This window comes from Heteronotia binoei, chromosome 2, assembly GCF_032191835.1.
Source record: "Heteronotia binoei isolate CCM8104 ecotype False Entrance Well chromosome 2, APGP_CSIRO_Hbin_v1, whole genome shotgun sequence".
NCBI lineage: Eukaryota > Metazoa > Chordata > Lepidosauria > Squamata > Gekkonidae > Heteronotia > Heteronotia binoei.
This window is the reverse complement of record NC_083224.1, coordinates 57,756,265-57,774,050: the sequence shown is the minus strand read 5'-3', so window position 1 is coordinate 57,774,050 and position 17,786 is coordinate 57,756,265. Positions and strand designations below refer to the sequence as shown.

The window sequence follows — 17,786 nt, the reverse complement described above, 5'->3', positions numbered from 1 at the left end:
TAAAATATGTATTAAGAAATTAACAATGGGAAAATTTTAAAAATTGCTCAAATTGTGTATTTTTTTTTTTAAATCCTATATTAAGGACCTGCGAATAAACAGTGACTTCTCAGGTGCTGAACCTTTTTGGGGGTGGGAGGTGGGAGTGGGACTGTTATCTCTGTTTGCCTAAGCAGCCTTAATGAAACCAACATTATCTTTTTGTAAAAGTGATGTTTCTGGAATAGTGATTGCTCTTGGTGTTCACAGCTATAAAGAGGTACTTTACATGTTAGAAATGCTTCTATAAATCATCCAAAATCTACTAACCAACTTAAACTAACATTTTAAAAAAGAGAGATTATATGACTTCTTATTTACTGCATTCAATTACCTACCAAGCTATATGTAATATTAGGAAAGGAAAGGTCCCCTGTGCAAGCACCAGTCGTTTCCGACTCTGGGGTGCTTCTGCTTTAACAGCGTTTTCACGGCATTGTTTTGTAAACCTGGGGTGCTTCTGCTTTAACAACGTTTCCTCTGTCATTACACTTTCCCCCCAGCAAGCTGGGTACTCATTTTACCGACCTCGGAAGGATGGAAGGCTGAGGCAACCTCGAGCCGGCTACCTGAACCAGCTTCTGCTGGAATCGAACTCAGGTCGTGAGCAGAGGGCTCCGACTGCAGTACTGCAGCTTTACCACTCTGCGCCACGGGGCATATAGGAAAGCATATAATAAAGTAGAAAAAGCTGTAAATACCTTCAGTGACTGGAAGTTAATGCTGGAAAATGTACACACATACACACACAACACCACTTCCCACTGATGGCAGGTGACTTTTTGGCCTAATTCCAAAGAGATATCTAAAATTCCATCTGTCTCAGTTTCCTTTATAGAGTCTAACTTTTATAAAATATGTTCTCTTTCTTAGCCATCATTAATAGTTATTGTGCAATTACAGGGCAGAATGCAGTGATCTGTTTCGCGTAGGCATTTGGATTATGCAATGGTGGACTGGAAAGTGAAAATGGCCCTGGAAAAAGGCTCACCCATGTTGACACATTACTTCTAGTCTACGTTCCATGGTATTTGACTTTCAGCCAAGTTTTGTAAACCTGCCAGGTTGATCATTTGTTCCTGAGTGAGGGCACAAGACAGCAGTTCCTGATCTGAGGCAGCCATTGTTTTTTGCCTTTACCTCACAAATACGGTGTTCAGGACAAAATACATGATACACCCAACAAGTGTCAAACTATAGGTGTGCTACCTGACTCACATTGTGGGAAATGTCCCTTAAAAAGCATTCTTTACTTTTCACTGTGAAAGGGCAGAGTGGCTCCTTCCTCTTTTCTCTGGCTCTACATGCCATAGGAGGGATACATAGAATCAGAGACAAGGAACATAAAGCATCCTTCCTGGCAAAAGCAGAGTGGGAAGGAAACAGGATGCTTCTTCTCCCTCACAGTGTGACCTTGCAGTGCCAAGTGAATGAGCGCTGCTTAAGGTGAGTTCCCCTGATGTACATCTGACTGCAAACTGGAGAGCATGCCTCTGATCTGATTGCCAGCTTCCATATGGCGCCCAAAGATCTCCCAGATTTACAACTGATCTCCAGACTAGTTCTTGGGACAAAAAGGCTAGTTTGGAAGGCAGACAGTATGGCATTATACCCTGCCGAGATCTCTCCTCTTTCTAAACCCTGCCCCCTCCCAGACCCCCTCCCCCAGATGCAAATGGATGCTGCTGTCTCCTTGAAAAAAGGCAAAGAAACAGTGGTTGTGCTTATGCCTGAACCACATTCCTCATGATGAGAACTGCCTTCTCACAAAGATGCTGCTCCAGGCGCCCCCACAACAGCTGTCTCCTTCTGGAGAGTCTGCACTGCCTCTGGATAGCTTTCCAGAACACCAGTCCATTGGGAAATCTGATATTTGAACAGCTAGTCTAGGATTATCAGTGATTTTCTCCTGTTTTAACATGTCCACTGAGTACATTCTCTGATCAGGTTTTAGCAACATCAGTAACAAAATACACGAATTTCAAAATTTCATGTCCTTGTTTATTAGAACTATATCCAGTTAGAAGTATCTGGAAGGGAAGGAAAAATTGCTTTTGATTCAAAAATTTGCTACGGTATGTCAAGTTTTTCTGCCTACAAATATCTTCAGTCCCACAATCTGTACTGTAAAACTCTTAGATATGGGGTTAAACATGAATAAATGTAATAACTTTTTGTGACTCGGAGAAAGAAGCAAGCTTTAGATAGCTAGGCAACACAAATGTAAGCTCATTTTCTTCAGCACTGTGGGAATTCTATATTGACCCTTTGAGAGTGAGTGAGAAATTATTTTACTGAAATAATGTAAGAAATCTTTAATCCACTGTTAGGTTCTGAATGTCAGCTCACAGAGGGGATCACTACAATTGCAGCCATTGTGTCTTTGTTCCACTAGCCTTTGGTGAAACATGAGATCTCTTTTTGCACCACCATGGTGACTCTAACCTAATTAACTTTGCATCACACCACTTCTGCTCCATCTTCATCCAGTATGCAGACTTTGCATCATGACTGACAACATCTCTTTCTCCCCCTGCTTTTTATGTTTGCTTGTTTGCTTGTTTGATGTGTTGTTTAAAATACAATCTGAAGAAGAATTCTGGGGAACTCTGAAGCTTGCTTATTATTTTGTGTCTTTTCTGTTGCCTTTTGGGACTAGACACTAAGCGAGATAAATAAGGAGTGTTTTAGTTTTGAGGACAAAACTGAAGAATAATGCATTCATATTTACTAACATAGTTATACAGAAGACGACCTTGCATTTAAATGACATAATCTGAAACCAGCAGATGACCCCAAATCAGGAGATATCCTGCCCAGGAATCTCTTTTAAAAACTTTAATAACATGGTCAGGAGATTTTGGGTCTGACCACACAGCATATACTTTGGGTTGATATTTTATTTAAGGAAACTTTAGGATCTCTTGATCAACTGAAAGTGAAAGGATGCCTGTAAGACTGCATACCAAGAAAATAGTGGAAGTTGTAGCCCAAAATAATCCAGTAACAACCATAGTTTCTACAACTGCACAGATCCAGAATGCATGATATCTTGGATGATCCTACCAAACTGCCATGTGAATCCTCTGGTATAGCTGCATGTTGCTGCTGTGACACACAGTGAATTGTTGTAAAAGGGTGAAGATGGAGACAAAGCCAGTGCTCACTGCCCTGGGGGAAAGCAGCTATGCAGAGTCAGCCTTAAAAATTCTGTCTGTGCTTTTGGTCAAAAGACTTGTTTCTAGGCAGGAAGAAAAAAATCAGGTAGTGCCAAACAGATGCTTGACAGGGACAGCAATTCGGATGTGGTAGGGTGGGCACATATGCCTTTTTTCAGATACTTTAAAGCAGGGGTAGAATTCTAGCAGGAGCTCCTTTGCATATTAGGCCACACACCCCTGATGTAGCCAATCCTCCAAGAGCTTTAAAAAAGAGCCTTGTAAGTTCTTAGAGGATTGGCTACATCAGGGATGTGTGGCCTAAAATGCAAAGGAGCTCCTGCTAGAATTTCACCCCTGCTTTAAAGGATGTGTGATGTGAGACCTTAATGTTTCATACATAACTCATGTATTTTTTAGAGTGCATACCTTGTCACCCCTGTCGCTGATAACATGAGCCACAGCGCAGTTGCTTTGCTGCCAGTTTTAAAGTTTGTATTGAGAATGCCATTTATGCATCCCTCAATATTCAAGTATTAGAGTTAATTCCTATTACCAGTGTGGGGTTTTCCCCCAAACAGAAATGAAACACCTTTCCAAAAATATACTTCAATTTGAATAGTTAGATAAGCAAATCATATAGTTAAGCTGATGGGCATCTAGTTATTTTGGCTTTTAAAATCTGGAAACTGGGTGTCCTGTCTTAGCCTCAGTCTTCCCACCTGCAGTCCAGGGATAATAATACCGACTGACATGGCTTTTGTAAGGATTACTGTGATAATATGTAAGAAGCTAAGTATTATTATAGTTATTATTTTAATCAGAAATGGCAAGTATTATAGGAGGAACAATGTGGTAGGGATGATAGGGTATAATCTTGGGTTGTGGAATATGGGTTATTTGGAATACAATATTTCATAACGTTTGAATAATGAGCCTATTTCTGTTGATGTCAGGGATTGTGTTTTCTACTGCACTGAACACTTGCATTTATTTAACTTGTTATTTCTTGCTCAATACTTGACAGGTTCACAAGCACCTTGCTGTCAGAATTTGCAGCCTCCATGTGCACTATGCTGACAAAGCCTATTGTGGGATGCATAGGTAGCAACCCTAGTTTAAGGTTGCTTTTTGACTTGAGGCAGAACTAACATTTTCTTCAATCTAATTGCAGTCTAAGCTGTATCTATTTAACTTGTAGCTATAACATTACATTTACAACATCTGTACTAATCATTATTAAAATGTTTCAAAATTTTCTAGGTACATATTCTTAAACTCTAAGGCTTGATTGCACATGACAGCAGCAAACCTCTTCATTTAAATCTTGGTCTGCCCCTAACTCACATAAAGTGAGCTGAGGGGGGGGGGGCACATTTAAGAGCAACTGGGATGCATCTGTAAGGGGAGTTGCACCCATTCCCTTCCACAGTTTTCATACCAGCCGTTCATCCCAAATTTATTTAGGTGATATATAATCTGCCTTTCCTGCTGAGACTCAAGGTAGATTACATAGTGCAAGTCAAGCACAATCAGTGGGATGGGACATCCTATGAACATTACAATGGGGTTTGGACTACAGAAATCTGAAAACAGACAGAAATCTAAAACCAAGTTGAAACAAACCTGAAATCACACATAAGCATTTAAACATGATATATTAAATGGTATAGAAACAACATAGGATAGAGAGCATACTTACAGTGATAAGTAGCAATGCAATAGTATAGGCAACAGTTGCTATCCCTTTACGGGTGCAACTTTCTGGATCATGTCATCTAGTTTGGTGTAGTGGTTAAGAGTGGCAGACTCTACTCTGGAGAACCAGGTTTGATTCCCTACCAATCCACATAATGCCAGCTGGGTGACCTTGGGTCAGTCACAGTTCTCTTAGAACTCTCTCAGCCCTACCTATCTCGCAGGGTGGCTGTTGTGGAGAGAGGAAGGGGAGCCGATTGTAAGCTGCTTTGAGACCCCTTCAGATAGTGAAGAGCAGGGTATAAAACCAACTCCTCCTCAACCCTCTCCTCCTCCTCTTCTTTTTCTCCTCCTCCTCCTTCTCTGTACAGTCCTATTTACCTGTGCAAAAAAACCCTCTTTAGTAATTCAGCTTTGCATAGTTTGTGGAAAAGTGAAGAAAGTGGGAGCATTCCTGATCTCCTCAGGCAGGCCATTCTGTAAGGTGGTTGCCACAACAGGCACATTTATCACTGAGTTCACTTGTGGACCACAAGTTGTGGTATCTGAGTCAGTGGCAAGGAAGAGGGAGTTCTGGAGGAAAGCAAGGCACAGGATGTTCTTTTAAAGATGGTCCCCATCCATTGCTGCTATCATGTGGTTTTAAGCCAGCTAAAATTCATTTGAATACATTTTCATAGCATTTAAAACATTAATATTTTTTCTTATACCTTAATTTGATTCTTTTCAGAATAGTACTTAGCCTGCTTCTCTTTCAATAGTGTGAAAAACATGTGGAATAATGCTCCCCTGAGCAGGGTTTAGACCAAAAAGAACGGTGTAGAACTGGTCATTCTTTTCACAAACTATGTGGCATATTCTTTTAAAAACAGAACATCAAGTGGAACTGAGATCCGTATATTAATGATCTGTGTGCAGACAGAAGAACTAAATTTTCACACAACAAGTAATTCAACTATCTTTGAGAAGTTAGCAGGCAAAGCACTGCTCACTGCAATCAGCTTTTGTACATGTTGTTATAGTGTTATCTCTCAAATGCTCTGCATTCAGACAAATCAAGTAAAACGAGTAAGCATTGAAATTACAGCAATCCGCTTTGGTTCAGAACTTACATTAAGCTAACAGCGTATACCATTCTTTAAATAAAAAACTAATGTTCTTATATGTGCTGTCAAACCATAAAGTGTGTAAGTTTAGCTTTGTTTTACCATATTTTTTCAGAGCTGGTTAAAAACCTACGGTTATCTACTTCCTTCTGACACACGAATGTCTGCTCTGCACTCAGGAAAAGTTATGCAGTCTGCAGTTTCCACTATGCAGCAGTTTTATGGCATCCCAGTAACAGGAGTGTTGGATCAAACTACTATTGAGTAAGAGTTTGTTTTGCAAATACTTGAAAGCATTGTCTTTCCTCAAATTATCCATGATTTACCTTCAGTTGGTGGATTGCTTAAAACTGATCACTTGAGAGAGACTTCTCACATCTGGAATACTTTGCAAGTGAGGCGTAAAGGGTTGGTAATGATTGGTTGGACAGGAAATCTGGTTTGGAATTGGGAATAGAGCTTCAAAAGTCCTCCCATTGCTGTGGTGGTCTGTTTAGGAACAGTCCTAAATTAGCCTGCATATATATAATTCCAGCATCCTGGAAAAGGACATGCACCTGAGATATGGGACAGTGAATAAAGAAAGTTAGCTAGAAACTGACTGATAAACTGAAATAATCCATGTTAAATCCAAAATAAGAGTAGTCATTCAGGGATTTGCACTGGTTTAACTAATATGGTTTAAACAAGCATAATGTTAGTGCATTGCAGAGACCTTCTATAGAAAGATGCACAGGCTTAGTATGCAGTACACAATATCACCATCTTGAGGGCTTTTAATGTTTTTTGTTCAATCTAAGATATTATCAGCATAGGGGAGTTGCCGTTTCATAGCTCTTAAACCATTCTGCATATTCCGAAGATTTGTTTTCAGCCCATATGTCTCATCCTGAGGGTAACCTTAGTCTAATTTTAATTGATTACTATATGGATTGAACTGAAACTGTTTTATGCTTATGTGTAAACAGTTCTTTAATTGCTTTAACTATGCCAGTGTAGAGTCCTTTCTGCCTCTAACCTACAATCCAGAATGTGAATATGCTGATTTTGTAAATGCATTGAAATGTTCAAGACCCACAGTTTTGGCAGGTATTTAGTAACCAAGTAATAAAGTATTGTCATATTCCCTATTTTACTGAGTGAGAAGGATGGCCAATGCAGTTGAGCAGGGAGGAGAAAAGCTGTTTACAAATTTACAGGATGAGCAGGTGAATTTTAGTGGTGTATTAATGCCATAGAGTCCACCTTCCAAAGCAGACATTTTCTTCGGGGGAACTGATCTCTGCAATTTGGATAGAAATTAATTCTGGGAGATTTCCAGGCCCCACCTGGTGGATGGCATGCCCATGTTCCAATCCTAAAACACCTTCAGTCCTTAAGAGCAACGCTGAATTCTACTTGCTAACTGGTTCTAAAAACACAAATCACTATGCTATGCATGCCTATCAGTAGAATAGACAGCTGAAGAATTCTACAACTAGGCTTTTAGGCACAAAATTGTTTCCCCTTTTGAGCCCACTTGCCTAGCCTAGGTTAGGAGTTACGACTTCCTACTCAGTTCTCTTTTGACTGATGCAGAAGCAGTATTGATTTGAAACATTCTGCTCAGAGAAGTCTTTGTGAGGTAGCATCTTCAACGTTTTTTTCCCCCTGTCATCTTTGTTCTTTGTCTTCAGTATTTTCCCCCTCCATTTATTTCTCTCTCTGACAACTTGGTTCCTCAATTTTGAAGGATTTTAAGAAATCTTTTTTTCTTCAGAGCTGATTCTGCACACAGATTTTTTCTGTTTCAGCAACTCTAGTTGTGTGTGCCCTTTAGTTGTTGTTTTCATGTTATGTCATCCTCCATTAGTATTGCTATTCCATTTTTCCAATTAAAAACCAGTCTTTTCCAGCATAATGTTGTAGGGACTTTTTCATGTGGGTTTTTTTCATGTATTCATAAGCAAAGGCACACCTTTTTCTTGATGGAAAGAAATGCCCTTTCCTCTGCATTTTCACAATGAACAGCCTTGATCTCAATGATACCAGCGGGGGGTGGGGAGGGGACGGGGACATAGGGGTGGTGCCCCCTATAGAATCTGCAGCATCCCCACACAGTCTTCCCTAACCTTATGCCTGCTGTTACTACACAACAGTACAAGTGGCAAATATTTGCTGTCTCATGATTTGAAAAGTTCCTGAAGTTTTCTCTCTCTTTCCCTTAAACAGCTGGGTAGGGGGGGCCTTTATTGGCATATATAAAAATATAAATTAGAGGGTCGGGCAGGTTACAGATTAGGAGAGTACAGAGTGCATACAGAATAAAATTAGGATTACAACATATAAACAAGGTAGCAACATAGTAAAACCTGATACATAGTACTACTTATCAGGTAACCATAGCTCTATAAAGAAACTTTGCTACTATTTCAGTTATTTCTGAATCAGAATTATCAAGCAGGAAAAAAACCTTAAAATCATCTGAAGTCTCTAAAATTTGGGCCAAATTTTTTTTGGGGGGGGGCAATTAGCCTTTCCAATGTAGATTACCACAATAGGACATCCAATAACATTACGGAAGGATCTGAGTATTGCGTTATTCTGGAGCAGCACTCCCTCCCGCCCTTGAGCAGCAATTTTCTGTGCAGTAAAAATGTTTTTTTAAAAGATGGCCCAAGAATTGTGATAGTGGCATAACAGCAGCAGGGGTGGAGGCAATCCAGATCTGGTATGAAAGGGAAACTACAGTTAACAAGGGTGAAAAACCGGATTACTGTGTGCCATGTGGACTGTGTTGAAAGAGCTAATTGAGCAACAGTTACGCTGGCAACATGACTTGTTTGGAATTAGCCCAGGTCTTTTGTGTATAGCTGAATGAACCTTTAAAAAAAGAGCTTTGTTGGCAGTGAAGAGGAAAGTTGCCTTCCACAGAGGGGCACAATGAGTGCCTTTTCTGCCTGGGAGAGGGATGGGACTAGGGTTGCCAACTCTGGCTACAGCAGTTCCTGGATATTTGGGGGTGGAGCCTGGAGAAAGCTTGGTTTGGGGAAGGCAGGAACTTTTGTGGAGTATTAATGTCATTGAGTCCACCCTCCAAAGTAACCATTTTCTCCAGGGAAACTCATCTCTGCAATCTGGAGAGCAGTTAGTTGTAATTCTGGAAGATCTCCAGGCTCTGCCTGGAGAATGGCAGCCCTAGGAAGAACATTGAGACTTGCACCCACTGTCAGATGTTTACAGAGCAAACCAGATGTAACTGTTTCTCCCATTTTTGAACCACACTGCGGGAACAAGCCCTTTCTTGGTGTTGGATGTCATCTTGTCAACCTCCAAGTGGTGGCTGGAGATCTCCTGGGATAACAACTGATCTCCAGGCAACATTTGGAGAAAATGGTTGCTTTGGTAGGTGAACAATTATATTCAAATACAGTAACACTTTACAGACGAACAAGAATTTCAGGGTTTAGAAGGCAGGCTCTATGGTATTATACCTCACTGAAGTCCTACCTTCCTCAGGCTCCTCCCCAAAAATGTATTTCCTAACCCAGAGTTGGCAACTCTGGATGTTATCATAGAACCTCCTTTGGTCTCAGTGATGGTTCCCACATCTTCAGCTCTGAGTAAGTTATTCTCAAAGTCATCAGCCTTAGTTCCGATGTCAACAATACTGAACTTGATGCCAGACACCTTTGCACAGGCTAATTCAAAGTCACTGAAACTGACTGAATGCAAGCTACAAAAGTGTTGGCCTGTATTTCCTTCCAAGAATTAGAAGGATAAGCACCAGCTCAAGTCCAGTGAACACAGGTCTTGTCCTTCAGTCACAATCTTGATTTCACCAAGGATAACTACCTTAATGTGCTTTTCTCCATATCCAGTGCCTAAGCTGCCAGATGACATCCTGGATAGAATTAAAAGGCTCACCTCTGACTTGTTCAGAGTATTGGAACCAGTTGCCCAAGGGAGACCTAAGGGAAAAACTGCTCCACACCGACCATTTGGAGCTCCTGGGTGGTCTCCAAAACACTCCATGCCTTTCTTCTACAGCTGCATGACAAAGTAGTGCAGATGGTCATCAACAGCATGACCACCAAATATATCAAGAAGCAAGGCAACATTGCTTCCATAATGCTCTCTTGCATGAAGCTTCTGGGAGAGAAACGTTAGGTGTCACATTTAATACTTGTAGAAATATCAATTGCCAGTAAAAGTGACTCACTTGTGGACTTCATCAGTCACAGAAGGATAACTGGCCTTGAGTGATTTCTTCAGAATTCTTATCTGGAACCCATTTTCCTCAGTGGGATCACAGCAGAGGTCAATCAGTGCCACAGATACTGCAAAGAGTAGGAGCAAAACAGCACTTCTTGGACAATACCTTACAGATAAATTCAAAGGAACTGAAAACAAATCAAACAGCATTATAATGCCACTATATAAATCAATGGTATGCCCTCATTTGAAATACTGTGTACAGTTCTGGTCATCACACCTCAAAAATATATTATAACACTGGAAAAAGTGCAGAAAAGAGCAACTAAAATGATGGGAGGAGGGATGGAACACTTTCCCTATGAAGAAAGGTTAGAGAGATAGGGCTCTTTAGCTTAGAGAAATGACAACTGAGAGGTGACATGACAGATTTACAAAAGTATGCATGGTATAGAGAAGGTAGGGAATTAAGTACTTTTCTCCTTTTCTTATAATCCAAGAACTCTTAGGCACTTAATAGGTTTAGAACAGACAAAAGCTAGGAGTAATTAACATGCGGAATTCACTTCCACAGGAAGTGGTGGTAACCAGTGTTCCCTCTAAGATGAGTTAGCATGAGCTAGCTCACAGATTTTTAGCCTCCAGCTCACACATTTTTGTCTTAGCTCGGGAAGGCTGATCCTAAAGCACACTAAATTATGCAGTAACTCACAACTTTAATGCCAGTAGCTCACAACTTTAATACCAGTAGCTCACAAAATAGAATTTTTGCTCATAAGACTCAGTAGGCTTTATTCACTTATTTTGTCCTCTGCTCCATCATAGGACTGCAGGGTTTACTTTATCAATTAATCAAAAATCCCTTTGAGTTTCTGACCATCTGCAACTTTATTTTCAATGAAGGTTACCACTTTGGCAGCCACATATTCAGGGCTGGCCCTACCAGTAGGCAAACTAGGCTATTACTAGGGTGCTAACCTTCTGGAGTTGTCAAATTGGGTGCCCCCATGTGACTCCTTAATTTTATTAGTTCAGAGAGGGCACCAGAAGTTAGTCTTGCCTAGGATGCCAGACAGTCTAGGGCTGGCCCTGCATATATTTTGATAATTGGTCCAGTGATCCTCACACACTTATATTTGCACAAGGCCTTGCTATGACCAGACATCTTCTCCATACCAACAAATGGTTTCTGGATTTCTTCTCAATGTGAAATTGGTTATGGCTACTCTCCCACCCCCATCCCATCATAGTTTGCTCAAGAATACTGGTTTTCTACGTAAACAAAATAGCATCTTTCAGGAAACTCCTGCCATTTTTCCCCAGTGACTTTAGCCCTGATTAGCCAATGTGTGTCAGCCTTCGTTAACCTGTACTATGTTGGCTCTCAAGTTGCCTCCAGAGACTGTATGAGCACATTCCAAGACAACCATAGTGACATTCCCAACCTTCATCAGAGGAATCCCTATCCCAGAACTCTGCAGGGTGGCTAGCTACCTAGTCTCAACATTCCAGCTTTGTGAAACACTCTTGGACATTACAGCATATGTGGCAGAGCCATGTTCTTTATGTCTTTGTATTACTGTACCTATCTCAGGTTAATCTTTCCCTACTGGTGTGTATGCACATGGACCATGAAGAACAGGTAGCTTACCTGTAATTTACAGTCTTTTGAGTTGTCATCTGTGGAGTCACACAGTCCTTTGCCGTAACATGCTCTCAACTTGCTGTAGCATTATTAAAGACCTGAGCTGGAAGCCACAGTTCCTTCCCCTTGAGCTGGCTTGAAATGGGAGGATTTTACACCTAGCTCATTCTAAACGGAAGGTCTGCACAAGTGTTAATGGTATTCCTGCAAAGATACCCAATTGAAAAACAGCCATTGGAGATAAATGATTCCCCCCCCCCTCTTGGCCAGATCTGAAGCTGCCTTTTTATTTCCTGCTTTGGCATATACCCTCCAAGCAAAACTATATTTTAATTAACTGATTATGATAATTTATGTCCTGCATTCTGCAGTCAATGCAGGTGCTCCTGAAGGCTTACAATCCTCAAGGAATTGTATCCAAGCTGTCCTCTCCATAGATAAACCAATAATATCTTCAAATTAGAACAAAAAGTACAAAGTCAACAAAATGTTTCGGTAAGCAAAGCCTTCACCTGTGCTGAAAGCTTAAGAAATTCTTTGTCAACCTGGTAGATGAGTGGAAGACATTTCATAACTGGAGTGTCACAACTGAAAAGGCATAGTTGAAAACAATAGTCTGTCATCATTAGTGACCAAGCAGGACAGCATAGGTTATTGTTTTCTGGACTCAGGAATATTTTGCTTTTCAGGTGGATGAAGAAGCCTCGCTGTGGTGTTCCTGATCATCCCCATTTAAGCCATAGACGGAGGAGTAAGCGATATGCGCTAACTGGACAAAAATGGAGACAGAAGCATATCACATACAGGTATAATCCACTATTTATATTTATTCAATTAATGCATATATGCATCACAACTTTCAATTAAAAATTCCCAAGGCAATTTCCAGCAACAATATTATGCCACTTCAGAGCACAATAAACCAGCTCTATAAAACACAGTAATAGCAGAATATAAAATGCAAACTATACCTACCAACCATAAAATAATTAGATGGTAAAATAATTAATAATAATGAACCAGCAGAAATGGTAAAACAGCAATAAAATACCAGATATAAAACAGAAGTGCCACCCTTGCCATTTTTAAGTATAATACATGGATATTAAATTGAACTTTGCCATGAAAAAAATGTTATCTACCAGGGTATCAACTCATATTCATTACCAACCAGCATCCCCAGTCAATTTGGGCATTTCTTTGATAGTCTCACCTTGCAGAGGCAGCCTCAGCTGTATCTCATAACTGGAGTGTCACAACTGAAAAGGCATAGTTGAAAACAATAGTCTGTCATCGTTAGTGTCTCAGTGACCAAGCAGGACAGCATAACTGGAATTGAGTAAAGAAGTCCACATTACCTTTACTTGTTCAGGTTTCATCATTTGTAAGTGGTAACATGAGGTTTCTGCCCCCTCCCCCACTAAGCAAAAAAGTGCCACATGTACTTTTATACATTCTGCATTGATTCCAACCTTGTTGTTCAATTGCAAATAAATATGTGATGTAGTCTTTTCTGAAATAATTTATTTCCAGTGTCCTTTATAAGTTTTTAATGCTTATATTAGCCATAACAGAAGCCTCTGGATATTTCAAGAAAAAATTCAACACTAGTGGAGTTTTCTATAGGAAGAACTGTATAGCAGGAGCTGCCTTGACACACACACCTAGATTTTGCTGTCCTGCTGGTTCAAAGACAGAAGCTTCCAGGAAAAAATTGATAACTGCCCTGCAATTGAGGCCAATTTGGCTAAAACTGCTACTGACACCAGCAAAGGAGGAAGGCACTTCATATCATCATCACAATTTCCTATCAGGCCTGCAGCTACTTCCTGTCAGGTGCCCCAACTTTCCCTCCCCCCTGCCACCTCTCCCATGATTTAAATTGCACAGGTGGGGCACTCAGGAGCAGCTGCTGCCCCTCCTTTAAATGAAGGGCCCACTGGGGGTCAAAGGGCCTCTCAGTTTTCACCCCTGTGGCCCCTCAAGCAGTGGTGGCAGGGTGGAAAGTCATACTGCCTGAGTCGGGCACCCTGAGTTATGGTGGTGGGATCCACCAGAGGGGAGCTCCTAAGTGCCTCCTGACTTTTTTACATGCCCCCCAACTTTTAAAATCCTGGCTTTAGGCCTGTTTCCTATCCCTTCAGCCATAGGTTGGTAGGATTCGAGGGTGGGGGAAGAGAGAGAGAAAATAGATATATTCTCAGAAGAACTGTGTGGCTCTGATCCTCTAGCCAATTATTGTTATCAGTTCTGGATTAGTCTGGGACAAACGCACATTTTGCATTTTGCCCTACTTGAGTCCAAGATAGCCAGAATCATCAGTGACATCAACAAGGGAAGTGTTCAGACCCATCTTACCCACTTCTGTGAAGATTTTAATTGCAATCAAGCCAGATTTCAGTGGGAAGAATTGAGCTGCCTTAATGGTAATATCTGGAGGGCAATGCTAGGAGATATTACCCTTCTGGTGTGTTTCTCCAGTGTTGACATTGGGCATAGTTCAAAAAGTGCTAGTGAACTAGGATGTGTTTGTGTTGGGGCGACTAATTATCTTATACTCTCAGCTCCCTGTATATGAAATGAAAATAACAGCCAACTTCACAAAATGGCTTTGGATGTTAATCAGGCTTTGGATTCAGTGGGAGCTCACAGGAGCACAGCTCCTGAAGCTTTCTGAGAGTTCCACCTCCTTGTCCATTGAATAGTAGGTGCAGCTGCATAACAATCCCTGGATGAGCTCCACCACCTATTTTTCTACAAAACGACCCCTGATGTTAATGAGAATAACCAGCAGGAACTTATTTGCATATTAGGCTACACCCCCTAATGCCCAGATGGAATTATGTTCCTGTGCATTCCAGCTTCCACCCCCCCCCCCCCAAAAAAAAGCCCCGAGAATAACTCATACTCAAAAGAGCCATTCACTTTTGACATCAGTTTCATTAATTTCACCTGCATTCCTCTCTTTTAGTCAGAACTGTGATGGCTGTTTGAGCAGTTGTTAAATTTTGTTTCTTCAGTTTTGAAAATTTCACAGAAGTTGAAAGAGAGGATAGAATAAAAATGTTTGGAAAATAATGGCAGATCTCTGTAGGATTTAATATATTTAAATCCTATGTTTTTTTAAATACAAAAACAAAGAGTAAGCTTATTTGCCTACTGCCTTTCCTCTTCCCAGACTCAAGATATGCCATGAATTTGTTACACATTACTTCCTGTATATTACTGATAACTTGTCTTTTTTGGTTACAACAACTCAAGCTGCCTGGGGTGTGTTGTACTGTAAAGGAGTTAGTTTGTAAAAGTAGAAGCAAAAGAGCCTTTCACCTTCCTTATTCAAAACAGGTGACCTCTTTTTTTTAAAGGCTCCTTTAGTCTCCTATTTTCGCTGTCTTTGATCTAACGTCTGACACTTTGCTCCTTCTAAATATAGATCCAATTAAGATTTCTATACTTATTTTGTCTCTTAATTTATTCCAAACTGGTAAAATAGAAATGATTACCAAACAGCCTTCAGGGACGATTCTGCTTTACTGTCTACCTAAACAAATGATGGAGTTCAAAGGTCATTTGGGTGTTTTTCTTGCAGTCTATACCACCATGTTGAACTCTTGCAATACTTAAAATATTAAAATGAAGTTTTAAACCAGGATTCCTCTGCATTTTCCAAACTTTCAAGAGACAGCTGGCCAGGGGAAAATTTCATCATACAGACATCATACAATAGGCCAAAACTGGGACCCATTACTATGAAAGGTGTTTTATGAGTAGGTAGTGCAGTCAAAAAACTCTCATGTCAACTTGTTTTATTTATTTTGAAGAATTATTATATGTTCTTTGGATTTATATGGAAACAAATATTTTTTAAATTCTCAGTATTCTTCCTTATTGACAATATCCTGTAAGATTCCATAATTTCACCATTGCAACTGAAATTTTGGTAGTTTCAAGTGTTAAATCTTAGGCCACGAAGTTTTTAATGTCTGGCCAAATATCCAGTCAAACATAATGTGTGGTAATTCTTCCCTCTCATGGTATTGCTAATGACAACCACCAGTTTTTAGATGTTGGACTTGATAGCATTTTCCACCAGTCCTTACTAGGATAGCCTAGTCTCATCAGATCTTGTAAGCTAAACAGGGTCAACCCTCATTAGTACTTTGATGGGAGACCACCAAGGAAACTTAGAGTCACTATGCAGAGGCAGGCAAGGGCAGACCACCTCTAAATATCTCTTGCCTTGAAAACCCTAGCAGGGGTGTCAAACATAAGGCCCAGGGAACAAACCTGGCCCATCCAGGGATCTTATGTGGCCCATGAGGGACTGATGCAAGGGAGGGAGTGCTGGGTGGAATGGGCAGATCCACTCCATTATGGCTTCAGCACAGCAGAACAACCTTGTCTGCAACAGTCAAGCATAATGGGAGCATCTTCCCAGTGCTGCATTCCTGCCTCTCCGGTCTGGCTATGAGGGTTTTCCTCTGCACCCTTCTCCTTGCAGTGAGGATACAACTTGGAGCTTACCAGCTGCTGTCCTTTATAAAGTTTATATCTCTGTACCTGGTATTACATTTTATGGCAGACATGACCCAGCCCAACAAAGTGACATTTATGTCAGATCTGGCCCTAATAACAAATGTATTTGACACCTCTGCCCTACTGGGTCATCATAAGTCAGCTGTGAATTGATGGCCAAAAAAAGAGCATGGTTTACTCCAGTTGTTAACCTAAAGAACTTCTTTTGAGTGTCTTCAAGAATAATTTACACATGGATTTGTTTCCTGAAATATTTCTGAATGTCTGTCTTGGGGACTACTGCATGTTACTGAAGAGTCTAAGGATGTGTACTGGGATGACATGGAATGTAATTTCCCCCTTTGGCTGTGGATTCCCAGGTTAGAGTACTCACTCAGGCACCTGATCTCAGGTCCATTCAAAAGAGACAAGCTGGCTCAAAATATCAACCATTTATTTGCAATCCACAATCAACAACTACAGTTTACATACAAAACTGAAAACTGAAACAAGAGCTCTATCCAATAGGTCTAAAAACTAAATCACACAGATAATAGGGGGGACCAGACTGTTTCATTACATATAGAAATAAAATTTTATAATTGAAATTCTCTGTAAATTTGCCATATTGTACCTTTTATTTTTATGCCAATAAATGTGATAGGATATGATTGGGTATATAAATATATAAAATAAATATACCACATGGAGAACATATGAAGAGAGAATGCTCTTAAGAACATGCCAAGTAGAGATCTGTTCAAGCATAAATAATAAAATATTTTAATTGGTGATCTAGAAGAAATATTGCAGATGAGTTAAATGGGTTAGTTTATGAGTTAATTTCACACTCATAAATCTACTCTTAATAATGTTGATCATATCATTAAGACAAGGGTTTCTATTCTGGCTATAAGTCACTGTCTGAAAAAGATGTTGTGGTTATGGAAAATATAATGGGCATGGTGCCAGAATCAAGAAGGGCTTGTTTACTTGAGGCAATCTGCATGAGTTTAATCCTCATACTGTGGTTTTCATATTGTGTCCAACTCTCATAATTAAGTGTACTTTACTTTAAATTTGAAGTAAGGTTGTGTTTAGAACATTTGTACCCAATTGCCTTTTTCTAGCTATGCATTATTTTGTTTTTATTGTAGTCCTTCATATGGATCTTTTAATAAACAAGACTGTTTTGATTGTGCAGTTCCCACCCACCCCCCACACCTACTGACGTTACTCTGATTCTGCAGTATCCTGTGTGTGGTTGAGTCACTCATTCTGATTACTCTGTTCCAGAAGAAGGCAGTTTCATTGATTTGTACAGTTGTATTCATATACTTCACTCCTCACTCATTAGCCATGACAACAAGCCATTTTTGACTAGATATAGAGGGTCATCTAAGGTTTCTGAGATAGTCATTCGTCCATCTG

At 40.2% G+C, this 17,786-nt stretch overlaps 1 protein-coding gene across 3 annotated transcripts in view; it reads left to right on the top strand.

Annotated features, from left to right (window-relative positions):
* Positions 1 to 17,786, top strand: part of MMP24 (matrix metallopeptidase 24) — a 106,327-nt gene that overhangs the window by 58,705 nt on the left and 29,836 nt on the right. For all 3 annotated transcript variants that reach the window (XM_060231072.1, XM_060231075.1, XM_060231074.1), the window contains 2 exons: positions 6,117 to 6,265; positions 12,530 to 12,646. In XM_060231072.1, coding sequence (XP_060087055.1) covers positions 6,117 to 6,265; positions 12,530 to 12,646 — 266 coding nt within the window. The remainder of the gene's footprint in view (positions 1 to 6,116; positions 6,266 to 12,529; positions 12,647 to 17,786) is intronic.